This window comes from Salvelinus fontinalis, chromosome 2 (genome assembly GCF_029448725.1).
Source record: "Salvelinus fontinalis isolate EN_2023a chromosome 2, ASM2944872v1, whole genome shotgun sequence".
NCBI classification, from domain to species: Eukaryota; Metazoa; Chordata; class Actinopteri; order Salmoniformes; family Salmonidae; genus Salvelinus; species Salvelinus fontinalis.
In genome coordinates this window covers 22,173,972-22,187,605 of record NC_074666.1, presented here as the reverse complement: position 1 = coordinate 22,187,605, position 13,634 = coordinate 22,173,972, and the positions used below count along the sequence as shown (strand labels likewise).

The 13,634-nt window shown below is 45.4% G+C and overlaps 1 protein-coding gene across 4 annotated transcripts in view; it reads left to right on the top strand.

Annotated features, from left to right (window-relative positions):
• Window positions 1-13,634, top strand: part of LOC129814228 (PDZ and LIM domain protein 5-like) — a 102,459-nt gene that overhangs the window by 80,740 nt on the left and 8,085 nt on the right. The window contains exons 5-9 of one of the 4 annotated variants that reach the window (XM_055867234.1): window positions 1,112-1,134; window positions 2,953-2,979; window positions 3,269-3,423; window positions 5,661-5,691; window positions 12,674-12,837. In XM_055867234.1, the coding sequence (XP_055723209.1) occupies window positions 1,112-1,134; window positions 2,953-2,979; window positions 3,269-3,423; window positions 5,661-5,691; window positions 12,674-12,837 (400 nt within the window). The remainder of the gene's footprint in view (window positions 1-1,111; window positions 1,135-2,952; window positions 2,980-3,268; window positions 3,424-5,660; window positions 5,692-12,673; window positions 12,838-13,634) is intronic. The other 3 variants (XM_055867210.1, XM_055867227.1, XM_055867219.1) reach the window with 3 other exon arrangements.

The following is a 13,634-nucleotide window of genomic DNA, read 5'->3' as shown; positions in this document are numbered from 1 at the left end:
GGCTGTGCCGGGGGGAGATTATAACAGAACATGGCCAAGATGTTCAAATGTTCTTAGATGACCAGCAGGGTCAACTAATAATAATCACAGTGGTTGTCGAGGGTGCAACAGGTCACCACCTCAGGAGTAAATGTCAGTTGGCTTTTCATAGCCGATCATTCAGAGTATCTCTACTGCTCCTGCTGTCTCTAGAGAGTTGAAAACAGCAGGTCTGGGACAGGTAGCACGTCCGGTGAACAGGTCAGGGTTCCATAGCCGCAGGCAGAACAGTTGAAACTAAAGCAGCAGCACGGCCAGGTGGACTGGGGACAGCAAGGAGTCATCAGGCCAGGTAGTCCTGAGGCATGGTCCTAGGGCTCAGGTCCTCCGAGAGAGAGAAAGAAAGAGAGAAAGAGAGAAATAAATAGAGAGAGAGACAATTAGAGAGCGCATACTTAAATTCACACAGGACACCAGATAAGACAGGAGAAGTACTCTATATATAACAGACTGACCCTAGACCCCTGACACATAAACTACTGCAGCATAAATACTGGAGGCTGAGACAGGAGGGGTTATAATAGAGTATCATAGAGACTTTATGCCACTTACCTCTAGTCACTTTGGTTGTCATCTCAGTCTGTACTGCATACTGTAATACCTTCTCTGAGTTATTATATGATCTTTGACCTTCCTCCCTTCTAAAACGGTTTTGGCTAGAAGGGTTACAGTCAGAATTTACTTTTTGTAGCAAGTTAGACCTTATGCAGCAGGTTAGTACAATTAACGTAGCAGGTTAGGAGCATTAGTTTAAGGTTAGGAAAATGTTTTGGTAAAATGCACAAAAAGTTTGAGGAACGACAATTTGACACATAAACTGTATCCCATCTAGCCATGACCACCAAAACCCCCTAGACTGCCCCGTCTGCTTGTACAGGTTACAGGTATAGTAGAAGCATGTGTGTTCAGCTGCATCCTGTGTGTGTGTTTCTCTCTGGGTGTCTGCTCGCACATCGTCTCAGAATAGTCCATGTGGTTTTAGGACCCAGTTGAATCACTGCTCTTCTCTTTTTCTCTTTTCCTGCTCCTTTACTTTGTTCATCCTCTTCTCCTCTCTTTTCTCTTTCCGCAGGAGGGGGCGGAGGAAGAGACCAAGTTAGTGTAGTAACAGTGACACTGTCTGCTAGCTCTTTGACTGTGGGATGTGATTATCAGTGCTATCCTGCTACACATGATGACTGCAGTACAGTTAGATTAGTACAGTAGACATGCTGGCGCCTCTCTGCCATAACCCTCATAAACCTCCCTCATATACTTACTGTCTAAAGCCTAAACCATAGTCCACAGCCGCTGAGACGTGATAGTTCAGCGTCCTATTGTGACATAGCTACATGGCTCTGAGACCACCATCCACAGGAAGCACACCCCTCTGCTCACCTCCCCACCATTCTCAACCAACACGGCTCCGGTACGCGTCCTCTATTCATTTGAATGTGTTGACAGTTGGAGAAATTGCTTGACCTGCGCTGACAAACTATGAAAACCAACGGTCTAATATTCTAGAACACTGCTGTGTGTACGTGTACACGTTTTGGACTATGACAGGCGCTTTACACACTCATTTCACAACATAAAACAACCTGCAAAGCCACCCTGTAAATAACACACAGCCATAAGCCATAATAAGCCTTGTGGTCCACTGAGGCCAGTTCATTCTGTTCATTCATGCTCTGTGTGTAATGGCATCCCGGACCGGTCCGTGTGGGAGAACCAGTGTATTTACACCCAGACTGTGTTTCAATTGCCACCCCATTCTCTTTATAGTGCACTACCTTTGACCGGAGCCCATAGGCTCTATAGGCTCTATAAAAGGTGATGCATCCCCACCCGACCCACCACCAGGCTCCAGACTGCAACCCAGAGCCCTGTAGGCTGACCTGTCACCACTCAGCAGGGCTTCTGTACCCTGTCCCTGCATCTGTCCCTCTCCATCTGCCACCGTGACACTCTGTTTACCCAAGGCCATTCATTAATTACCAGCCAGGACCGTCACAATCTGACCCCTCTCGCCCCATTCACTTAGAATACACTCAGAGAGACACACAGTCGAATAGCACACAGCTCGCACCCAGAACACTCAGACACACTTGACCTGCCCCCAGCGCAGAAATCCACTTGTAATGTAATAAACAGACATCTTGAGATGTGTGTCTAAACATGATAGAATTCAGGACAGGAATACAAACAATGTATCCGTTCTGGTCCTGAGCTCAATGTAACGTGAGGCTCAGTGGTTCCCCCTTGTGGCGAGAGATGGTAACTTTTACCTGGGTTTCTAACTGTATTATACATACATTATCACTATTTAATAGTTTTAAATCAATTCCCCAAAATACAAACTACATCACCAGTTTATTCAGCTGATCAATAATCCATAAAGCATATTTCCCCCTACTACTAAAACCATTGTCATGTTATGATATGTTTGTCTCTGAGTTAGTGCCATGATGTACTGTATGTGGGCTGAATCAGGTCATGTGTGTCACATCATCTTCATAAGGGTTTTAGAGCTGGTCATTGCAGTTAGTTTGAATCGATAGTCAGCTGACTACGGCTCTGCTATTTCTAGTGTAACTGCTGGTTCTGATAGTGGGCCTCTGGGAATTCTTAAGTAAGTATAGCCTGTAACAGCAGTAACTGAATGGTAGCTGGATCGAATCCCTGAGCTGACAAGGAAAAAATCTGTCATTCTGCCCCTGAACAAGGCAGTTAACCCACTATTCTCCGGTAGGACGCCATTGTAAATAAGAATGGCCTAGTTAAATAAATACAAATTAAAAAACAAAACAGCAAAACTGATACTTTAGATCCAAAGAGTTTTACATATGGTTTATTCTATCAAACAATATTCTATCTTTGAAGTTTTCTTCTTCTATTTTCCTTTCTTACCACCTTCTCAATGTCCGTGTGCAGAGTCCCCCCAAAGACAGCCCCTAGGAGGTACAGTAATGGAACATCTAGCCGTGGACACTCAGTGAATGTGTGTATGTTTGTCTTGTCTAAGTATACCTGTAGTATACATTGGGAGTACGAGTGTGTGAACGAGAACAAATGTTGTATTTGTGTTATGCTACTATATAAAAACATTAATGAATGTGATAAATTAATCTGAATAAATAGGGAATAATTAAGTAATTATTAAGAGTGATTTTTATGAATGCTGAGTGGTAATGATAATTGTAAATGCATGTTAATGATGATGATGACTTTATTCTGTGTGTGGTCTCAGGAACAGAGTTGAACCAGAGTTGACCCACGCCTCGCCCCTCAGCGAGGCCAGTAAGAAGCGTCTGATCGAGGACACAGAGGACTGGCATCCTCGCACCGGAACCTCCCAATCCAGGTCCTTCAGAATCCTGGCTCAGATCACCGGCACAGAGAAAGGTGGGTACCCCTTTTACACCCTCCCCTTACCCCAATACCCTGAGACACCCTAGTTACTGGATAACCTGGCACAATGGGACTAGGAAATATAAATCCATCCTAACTAGATGATTGTGATCTTACAGTAGTATCCCTCTGAAGTGACCATTTGGGCTTTGCCTTTTCCCCTAAGGGAAAGGTTACATAGTATTCTGTAGGACAACAGTGCCTCATGTTTGTGCCTGTAGTGCACAGGGTGGGAAATGAACACAAGCCATCAGCAAAATGCTGGTAGATTTGAGCATTGGCTGGTAGAATATCTATTCTTACCAGCCACATTGACGGATGGTCGCAGAGAGCATTTGGGAGCATAAAAAAAAAGAATCCAAATCCCACATGTAGAAAAAATACATAATGTGTGTTTGTCAGCTCTGGAAAAGGAAATCTCAAAGCTACAGTGGTGAAAGCGGGTTGGGTACAGTGTTTTCTGTAATTTAGCTTAATTATTTGAAATTAGGGCATCCACCAGCCATTTCCCACCCTGGTAGTGTAGCTCTGTCTGTGTTCTGGTCCCCCTGGCACAGCTCTGTCTGTGTGTTCTGGTCCCCCTGGCACAGCTCTGTCTGTGTGTTCTGGTCCCCCTGGCACAGCTCTGTCTGTGTGTTCTGGTCCCCCTGGCACAGCTCTGTCTCTGTGTTCTGGTCCCCCTGGCACAGCTCTGTCTGTGTGTTCTGGTCCCCCTGGCACAGCTCTGTCTGTGTGTTCTGGTCCCCCTGGCACAGCTCTGTCTGTGTGTTCTGGTCCCCCTGGCACAGCTCTGTCTGTGTGTTCTGGTCCCCCTGGCACAGCTCTGTCTCTGTGTTCTGGTCCCCCTGGCACAGCTATGTCTGTGTGTTCTGGTCCCCCTGGCACAGCTCTGTCTCTGTGTTCTGGTCCCCCTGGCACAGCTCTGTCTGTGTGTTCTGGTCCCCCTGGCACAGCTCTGTCTCTGTGTTCTGGTCCCCCTGGCGCAGCTCTGTCTGTGTTCTGGTCCCCCTGGCGCAGCTCTGTCTGTGTGTTCTGGTCCCCCTGGCACAGCTCTGTCTGTGTGTTCTGGTCCCCCTGGCACAGCTCTGTCTCTGTGTTCTGGTCCCCCTGGCGCAGCTCTGTCTGTGTTCTGGTCCCCCTGGCGCAGCTCTGTCTGTGTGTTCTGGTCCCCCTGGCACAGCTCTGTCTCTGTGTTCTCGTCCCCCTGGCAATGCTCTGTCTGTGTGTTCTCGTCCCCCTGGCACAGCTCTTTCTCTGTGTTCTGGTCCCCCTGGCACAGCTCTGTCTGTGTGTTCTGTTCCCCCTGGCACAGCTCTGTCTGTGTGTTCTGTTCCCCCTGCCACAGCTCTGTCTGTGTGTTCTGTTCCCCCTGGCACAGCTCTGTCTGTGTGTTCTGGTCCCCCTGGCACAGCTCTGTCTCTGTGTTCTGGTCCCCCTGGCACAGCTCTGTCTGTGTGTTCTGGTCCCCCTGGCGCAGCTCTGTCTCTGGGCCTCAGCATCCATCTCTCTGTCATCACCCCAGCCCTGTGTGTGTTAGACCTGCTCTGCTGAAACAAACTGACATGGAGCTGACAAGGAGCAGTGCATTAGAAGTCATTCTCTATTCCACACATAGGCTGAGGTTACTTATAGAATGTTTAATATGTGCAAGGCTGTTGATGCAAATGAGTGCTGGAGAGTGGTTTGTTCTTGCCTGGCTACCCATCCACATCTGTCCGGCCAAATGCCACACCCACTAACATTTTTTCTCCACGATAAGTTTGGATTTGAGAATGCTGATGGGTTGGGCCAGAGCTGGCTTACACAAATTATGAGTCACAGATTTTTTTTTTAAATAGTAGTAAATAATAAATAAATAATAAATGTAATTAATTAAATGATAGTATATTTTTTTATCAATATCTACTTAAAATGAGCATTTAAAAAGCAGTAGCACCACTCTCTTTTTGTCTGGTCACCACATGGCCTCCCGAGTGGCCAGCGGTCTAAGACACTGTATGTCAGCAGTGTCTGACAGACCCTGGTTCGATTCCAGGCATGTTTCACAACCGGCCGTGATTGGGAGTCCCATAGGGCGGCGCACAATCGGCCCAGCGTCGTCCGGGTTTGGCCGGGGTAGGCCGTAAATAAGAATTTGTTATAATTTTCTATTATAAGACACACAAGTCTACATGCACATTTGACATTCTCTGTTTTTATGTTCATGAGTTTCTTTCCTCCTCTGTTCACAGACCAAGCCCAGGAGAACAGTGCTGGAAAGAAGTGAGTAGGTGGTGGTATGTCAGTCTGATCCCATGTGATCTGAGGGTAGTTTCCTGGTGTGAGGCTGATGCTGTTGTTGTTACTGTTACTATGTTGGGTTGATCAGAGCTTTCTGGCACTCCATGTCTCATCCTGCATGCCACAGGAGCTTCTCATTATTGGGATTCCGAGTTTAGCCCATACTTCCTTATCCATGAGACGCTCAGTATCACGCTTAGTTTAAGGCTTCATTACAGGAAGCCACATCAGAGGAAACCCTAGTGGAAACAGCTCAAGCAGGGTTAGCTGGGCTGGCCAACCCTCATAGCCCTTTAGAGCTGGGGGTTCTGGGGGTTCTCAGGTCTGTGTTCTGCCCCTATTCATCTTCATCTGCAGAAAATGCACCCTGCTGCTCTCCCAACCAAAGCCCCGGCCAATCAGCATGTCACGAAGATGGATTGTGGGTAATTAAGTGGGATTGTGGGTAATCAGGGCCTGCCAGGAGGAGACTTCCAATCTCTCCTTCTTAGAGAGATGTGGTTTACAGACAGCATCCTTCAGACAGAGCTCTCCTGTCAGGAAGTACAACCACTGGCAAATCTAACTCTTTCTTTATTTTTAATTTATTTCCTACATTGTCTTGTTTTTCCCTCTACATTTCTTGTCTATTTCTTTTTCTTTACAATGTCTTTATTTCCGTTCTTCCTGTCTGCTCTCCTGTGTCCTCTCCTTTCTTCCTGTCTGCTCTCCTGTGTCCTCTCCTTTCTTCCTGTCTGTTCTCCTGTGTCCTCTCCTTTCTTCCTGTCTGCTCTCCTGTGTCTTCTCCTTTCTTCCTGTCTGCTCTCCTGTGTCCTCTCCTTTCTTCCTGTCTGCTCTCCTGTGTCCTCTCCTTTCTTCCTGTCTGCTCTCCTGTGTCCTCTCCTTTCTTCCTGTCTGCTCTCCTGTGTCCTCTCCTTTCTTCCTGTCTGCTCTCCTGTGTCCTCTCCTTTCCTCCTGTCTGCTCTCCTGTGTCCTCTCCTTTCCTCCTGTCTGCTCTCCTGTGTCCTCTCCTTTCTTCCTGTCTGCTCTCCTGTGTCCTCTCCTTTCTTCCTGTCTGCTCTCCTGTGTCCTCTCCTTTCTTCCTGTCTGCTCTCCTGTGTCCTCTCCTTTCTTCCTGTCTGCTCTCCTGTGTCCTCTCCTTTCTTCCTGTCTGCTCTCCTGTGTCCTCTCCTTTCTTCCTGTCTGCTCTCCTGTGTCCTCTCCTTTCTTCCTGTCTGCTCTCCTGTGTCCTCTCCTTTCTTCCTGTCTGCTCTCCTGTGTCCTCTCCTTTCTTCCTCCTTCCTTCCCTCCATCTCCCCTCCTTTCCTGTGTCTTTGGGTGTGTTAGGGTGAACAAACCTGATCCAAAGGTTGTGGGACAACAGTACAACAAGCTGAGAGACTGGCACCACAGTGTTTCGGCACACACACTCAACGTGCAGTAGACTGTAGTTTGCTGTGCCCAGTAACATCTCTCTGCCTGTGTTTTATTCATTTCAATCAGCCTGTAGTTAACTAGAAAGACAGTCTCAGATCTCACGTTATAGCAGTCTGAGATTTCACATTATACCTCACCACCTGTGCCTTGTCCTATACCACATCCCTTTAAGTAGTTACTGGAATTAGTTAGTACGTTGCTGTGTCTGTGTGTGTACAGTGAGCCTGTTGGTGTGTTAGGGGAGTGTGAGAGTGAGTGTGTGAGTGAGTGTGTGTGTGTTTGAGTTAAAAACTCTCCCTTAGTTTACCTTGCCTTAGTACATACACACAATGGCCAGGTTATTAGGTACCACCCCGTTGGCACGTGACCATGGCTTGCTATATATTGCAGGCAGACAGGCATTGAGGCATTCAATAACTGTTGGATTGAACATTAGATTTGGCAAAACAAGTGACCTAAGTGACTTTGAGAGTAGTATGATCGTTGGTGCCAGGCGCTTTTCACGCTTGCCAGTGTCTATGGTTTACCGAGAATGGTGCGACAAACAAAAAACATACAACAGCTTGTTGATGAGAGAGGTCAAAGGAGAATGGCAAGAATCGTGTAGGCCAACACTGGACAATTGAGGAGTGGAAAAACATTGCCTGGTCTGACAAATCCCGCTTCCTGTTGCGTAATGCTGATAGCAGAGTCAGTGTAAGCAGCATGAGTCCATGGACAAATCCTGCCTGGTGTCAACGGTACAGGCTAGTGGCAGTGGTGTAATGGTGTGGGGAATATTTTCCTGGCACATGTTGAGTCCCGTAATACAAATTGAGCAATGTGTTCATGCCCCGAAGAATACAGGCTGTTCTGGGGTCAAATGGGGGTGCGACCTGGCTACATGGGTGTACCTAATAAACGGGCCACTGAGTGTATCTTGAATATTGAGATGAAATCTGCACATTATCATCTGTAATATACAACTTTTTGTGTTTATTCTGTTTGTTTCTACTTCTGTTCCAACTTCACTATCCTCCAACTTCATTCTGATACTTTGTGTGTATCTTTGTATTTTATCTTCATTTTGTTTCATTTTATACACTAACCATATTCATTTTGCTTGAGGATTGTAACTGCTTATATATCAATAAAGTTGTATCCTTTTCTCAGCTGTTCTTCATTTCCTGTCCCCTTCTCCGTTTCCTTTGAGCTTCCTTTTCTGTTTCTTCTTCTGCTATGAAGTACAGTATCTAACCACTTGACTGTGCAGTAAGTGCTCAGTTGGTAGAGCATGGCACATGCAAAGCCAGGGTTGTGGGTTCGATTACCACACTGGACCAGTACGAAAAAGTATGAAAATGAATGCACTGAATAAGAGCATTTGCTAAAAAATGCTTGGTCTATAGCAATGGATCCTTATCATCTGTAGAGGGCAGTATCCTCAAGACATATCTAAATGACAGCGTAGCTGACCAATTTTACATTCAGACAACTCAATATGAGCTGGAGCAAATCAAGTCAGACTCAAGTCAGGTTATTTGCCTAAGGGCAAGTCTTTCTCACCTGGGATTCGAACCAGCTACGTTTTGGATACAGCTTGCCCATACGGAGCGTGCTTGCTCCAAACATTGTCTGAACACCACTACTAGTACAGACCTAACCATGGTGGTTCAGGCACTAGAGACAAGCATTATTTATAGAACCGTCAATGTCATGGAGGGCAACGTTGCAGAGTCTGAAAGAACAAGACAATTGTGTTGTTCTGAGCAGCTCCACTGCATACATTATGTCACTGAAAGAGAGTAAGGATGGAGAGAAAGAGAGAGAGAGAGAGATAGAGACCACGCCAACTCTAATTGTGTTCCTGTTATCCTTACTGATGCGCCATCTGGACACTGGGTTGTATCATGTATCCTTATAGATGCACCATCTGGACACTGGGTTCTATCATGTATCCTTATTGATGCACCATCTGGACACTGGGTTCTATCATGTATCCTTATTGATGCACCATCTGGACACTGGGTTGTATCATGTATCCTTATTGATGCACCATCTGGACACTGGGTTCTATCATGTATCCTTATTGATGCACCATCTGGACACTGGGTTGTATCATGTATCCTTATTGATGCGCCATCTGGACACTGGGTTGTATCATGTATCCTTATTGATGCACCATCTGGACACTGGGTTCTATCATGTATCCTTATTGATGCACCATCTGGACACTGGGTTGTATCATGTATCCTTATTGATGCGCCATCTGGACACTGGGTTGTATCATGTATCCTTATTGATGCACCATCTGGACACTGGGTTGTATCATGTATCCTTATTGATGCGCCATCTGGACACTGGGTTGTATCATGTATCCTTATTGATGCGCCATCTGGACACTGGGTTGTATCATGTATCCTTATTGATGCACCATCTGGACACTGGGTTCTATCATGTATCCTTATTGATGCGCCATCTGGACACTGGGTTCTATCATGTATCCTTATTGATGCACCATCTGGACACTGGGTTGTATCATGTATCCTTATTGATGCACCATCTGGACACTGGGTTCTATCATGTATCCTTATTGATGCACCATCTGGACACTGGGTTCTATCATGTATCCTTATTGATGCACCATCTGGACACTAGGTTGTATCATGTATCCTTATTGATGCGCCATCTGGACACTGGGTTGTATCATGTATCCTTATTGATGCACCATCTGGACACTGGGTTCTATCATGTATCCTTATTGATGCGCCATCTGGACACTGGGTTGTATCATGTATCCTTATTGATGCGCCATCTGGACACTGGGTTGTATCATGTATCCTTATTGATGCACCATCTGGACACTGGGTTGTATCATGTATCCTTATTGATGCACCATCTGGACACTGGGTTGTATCATGTATCCTTATTGATGCACCATCTGGACACTGGGTTGTATCATGTATCCTTATTGATGCGCCATCTGGACACTGGGTTCTATCATGTATCCTTATTGATGCGCCATCTGGACACTGGGTTGTATCATGTATCCTTATTGATGCGCCATCTGGACACTGGGTTGTATCATGTATCCTTATTGATGCACCATCTGGACACTGGGTTGTATCATGTATCCTTATTGATGCACCATCTGGACACTGGGTTGTATCATGTATCCTTATTGATGCACCATCTGGACACTGGGTTCTATCATGTATCCTTATTGATGCACCATCTGGACACTGGGTTCTATCATGTATCCTTATTGATGCGCCATCTGGACACTGGGTTGTATCATGTATCCTTATTGATGCGCCATCTGGACACTGGGTTGTATCATGTATCCTTATTGATGCACCATCTGGACACTGGGTTCTATCATGTATCCTTATTGATGCGCCATCTGGACACTGGGTTGCATCATGTATCCTTATTGATGCGCCATCTGGACACTGGGTTGTATCATGTATCCTTATTGATGCACCATCTGGACACTGGGTTGTATCATGTATCCTTATTGATGCACCATCTGGACACTGGGTTGTATCATGTATCCTTATTGATGCACCATCTGGACACTGGGTTGTATCATGTATCCTTATTGATGCGCCATCTGGACACTGGGTTCTATCATGTATCCTTATTGATGCACCATCTGGACACTGGGTTGTATCATGTATCCTTATTGATGCACCATCTGGACACTGGGTTGTATCATGTATCCTTATTGATGCGCCATCTGGACACTGGGTTCTATAATGTATCCTTATTGATGCACCATCTGGACACTGGGTTGTATCATGTATCCTTATTGATGCACCATCTGGACACTGGGTTGTATCATGTATCCTTATTGATGCACCATCTGGACACTGGGTTGTATCATGTATCCTTATTGATGCACCATCTGGACACTGGGTTGTATCATGTATCCTTATTGATGCACCATCTGGACACTGGGTTGTATCATGTATCCTTATTGATGCACCATCTGGACACTGGGTTGTATCATGTATCCTTATTGATGCGCCATCTGGACACTGGGTTGTATCATGTATCCTTATTGATGCACCATCTGGACACTGGGTTGTATCATGTATCCTTATTGATGCACCATCTGGACACTGGGTTGTATCATGTATCCTTATTGATGCACCATCTGGACACTGGGTTCTATCATGTATCCTTATTGATGCACCATCTGGACACTGGGTTCTATCATGTATCCTTATTGATGCACCATCTGGACACTGGGTTGTATCATGTATCCTTATTGATGCACCATCTGGACACTGGGTTGTATCATGTATCCTTATTGATGCACCATCTGGACACTGGGTTCTATCATGTATCCTTATTGGATATACTGATCATGGTTTTCATCAGACACAGCTTTTAATCCAATCATCTCTCCTCTTAATTGGCCTGATGGTTGAGTGTGTCTCTTCATGCTAATGAATTGTAATGATTAGTGCCTGGGCTGGATGTGACTCTCACATAATGAGCCCAGGGGTTTTTTGTCTTCAAAACAGCTCTTCCAATGCACTTCTATTTCCAACAACTATTTTGTTATTTTTGGGCATGGTCTGCACATTGTTTCACATAAACATGCACTTGAACAAGAAGAGAACCACATATTTTATATTGGGGGTAGGAGAGGATGCAGAATGTGGGAGTTTTACTAACGCCGAAAATAATGAAGTAAGTCTGCATAGTTTTTAGTGGGGAGGCGTGTTGTAATGGAATGACATTCTAACAGCTGAGAGGTGTTCTGAGTCCTGGATTAAACTCATACTGTACTGTAACCATGGCTGAGGTTGCCATAACAAACATGGCCTGGGCCTGAGGGAGAGACTGGCAGGCCTCCGTTGGCACAGCCTGGTGATGTGAATAGTCCTGAATAAACAACACCAACCCTACCAGAACCTGGGAACCTTGAATACTATAAAGGAAAAGCATTTCTGAAGTATGATGGAGTGTCTGAGTGTGTGTATGTGTGTATTTATATTTGTGTGTGTGTATGTGTGTAGGTTTTTCGGTTTTACTATCCTTGTGGGGACCAGAAGACCTCACAAGGATATTAAAACAAGGAACATTTGGACAAGTTGGGTCATTTCGCAGGAAAAAGGCTATTTTAGGCTTAGGGGTTAGGTTTAGAGTTAGGGTCACAATTAGGGTTAGGGTTTTGAGTTAAGGTTAGGGTTAAGTTTAGGGTTAAGGTTAGGATTAGGTTAATGGCACAGGAGGTTGGTGGCACCTTATTTGGGGAGGACGGGCTCATGGTAATGGCTGGAGCGGAATAGGTGGAATGGTATCAAATACATCAAACACATGGTTTCCATGGTTTCCAGGTGTTTGATGCCATTCCATTCGCTCTGTTCCAGCCATTATTATGAGCTGTCCTCCCATCAGCAGCCTCCACTGGTTAACGGTTAGGGTTCGGGGTTAGGGAAATCAATTGTTTGGTCCCCACACGGATAGTAAAACAAGCGTGTGTGTGTGTGCGTTCAAAGGTGTTCATGTGTGTCCATGAACAATGACCTATAAGCAGTACTTTTCTGTTCTCCAGTAAAGTTGTTGAGAATTCCCCGCCCAGTGTCCACATCACAACATCAGTGAAGACCATGACCAAAGTCCCAGGAGCCCCCAGGAATGGCAACAGTGTCCCCCCACCCGCCTTGAAGACCCCCTCTGCCCAGGTCAAACCCTCCTTGCCAGCTGGAGGTTCAGCAGGTACTGTAACACCATGCCACTACCACTATGGTGTTCTCCTGACTGTCTCCAGAGGATTCTGTGCTTAGGTTCACTCACCTGGCTGTGTTTACACATTCTGATGATGTTTCTGTTATTGTGTGTGTCCTGCTGCTAAGTTAAAACAGCGTCTTCGCTTGAAGCTGGGTTATATTACAGCCTTTGTTGAACATGGATGAGTCAGAAATGCTAATATATATATGTATTTTTCTAAGTTGAGAGCTCTGCCCTTTACTCAAACATTTATTTAGGAGAAGAATGTTTATGTATATGACTGAAATGTGAGGTCATCTAGTAGCTTTATTAACCATTGGCACTGGCTTTAAATGCCATGGCTGCATAGACTCACAGGCAACAGTACTCAGTAACTGTTACGTCATGTAGCAGCTTCTCTTGACCTGCAGGGGGCAGACCTGTGCTGTTACTGGAAACCCTGACCATTGAATCAGTGCTTTTATTAGAGCAGCATAAAGCTCTATAAAACGAGCTGTATTCAGCTAATGAGCTCAAATTATAGGCTCCTTTTCCACAATTCCTGAGTGAAAACTTCTAATTATATATTAGATGTTCTGCTCTTTAATAAACAGAGAAGATTCAGGGTCTGTGAGAACTGTAGTTTTCTCTGTAGAAGTCATTAGGAGTCATTATTACTAAGATTACTATTGCAGTATGTTCTCATACATAATAGGAATATACAATATATGGCCTTTACAGAGCTGTGTGAGGCGAGAGAGGTCCTATGCTTACCTACTGCCTCCCTGGGGACCTCTTAAGTGAGA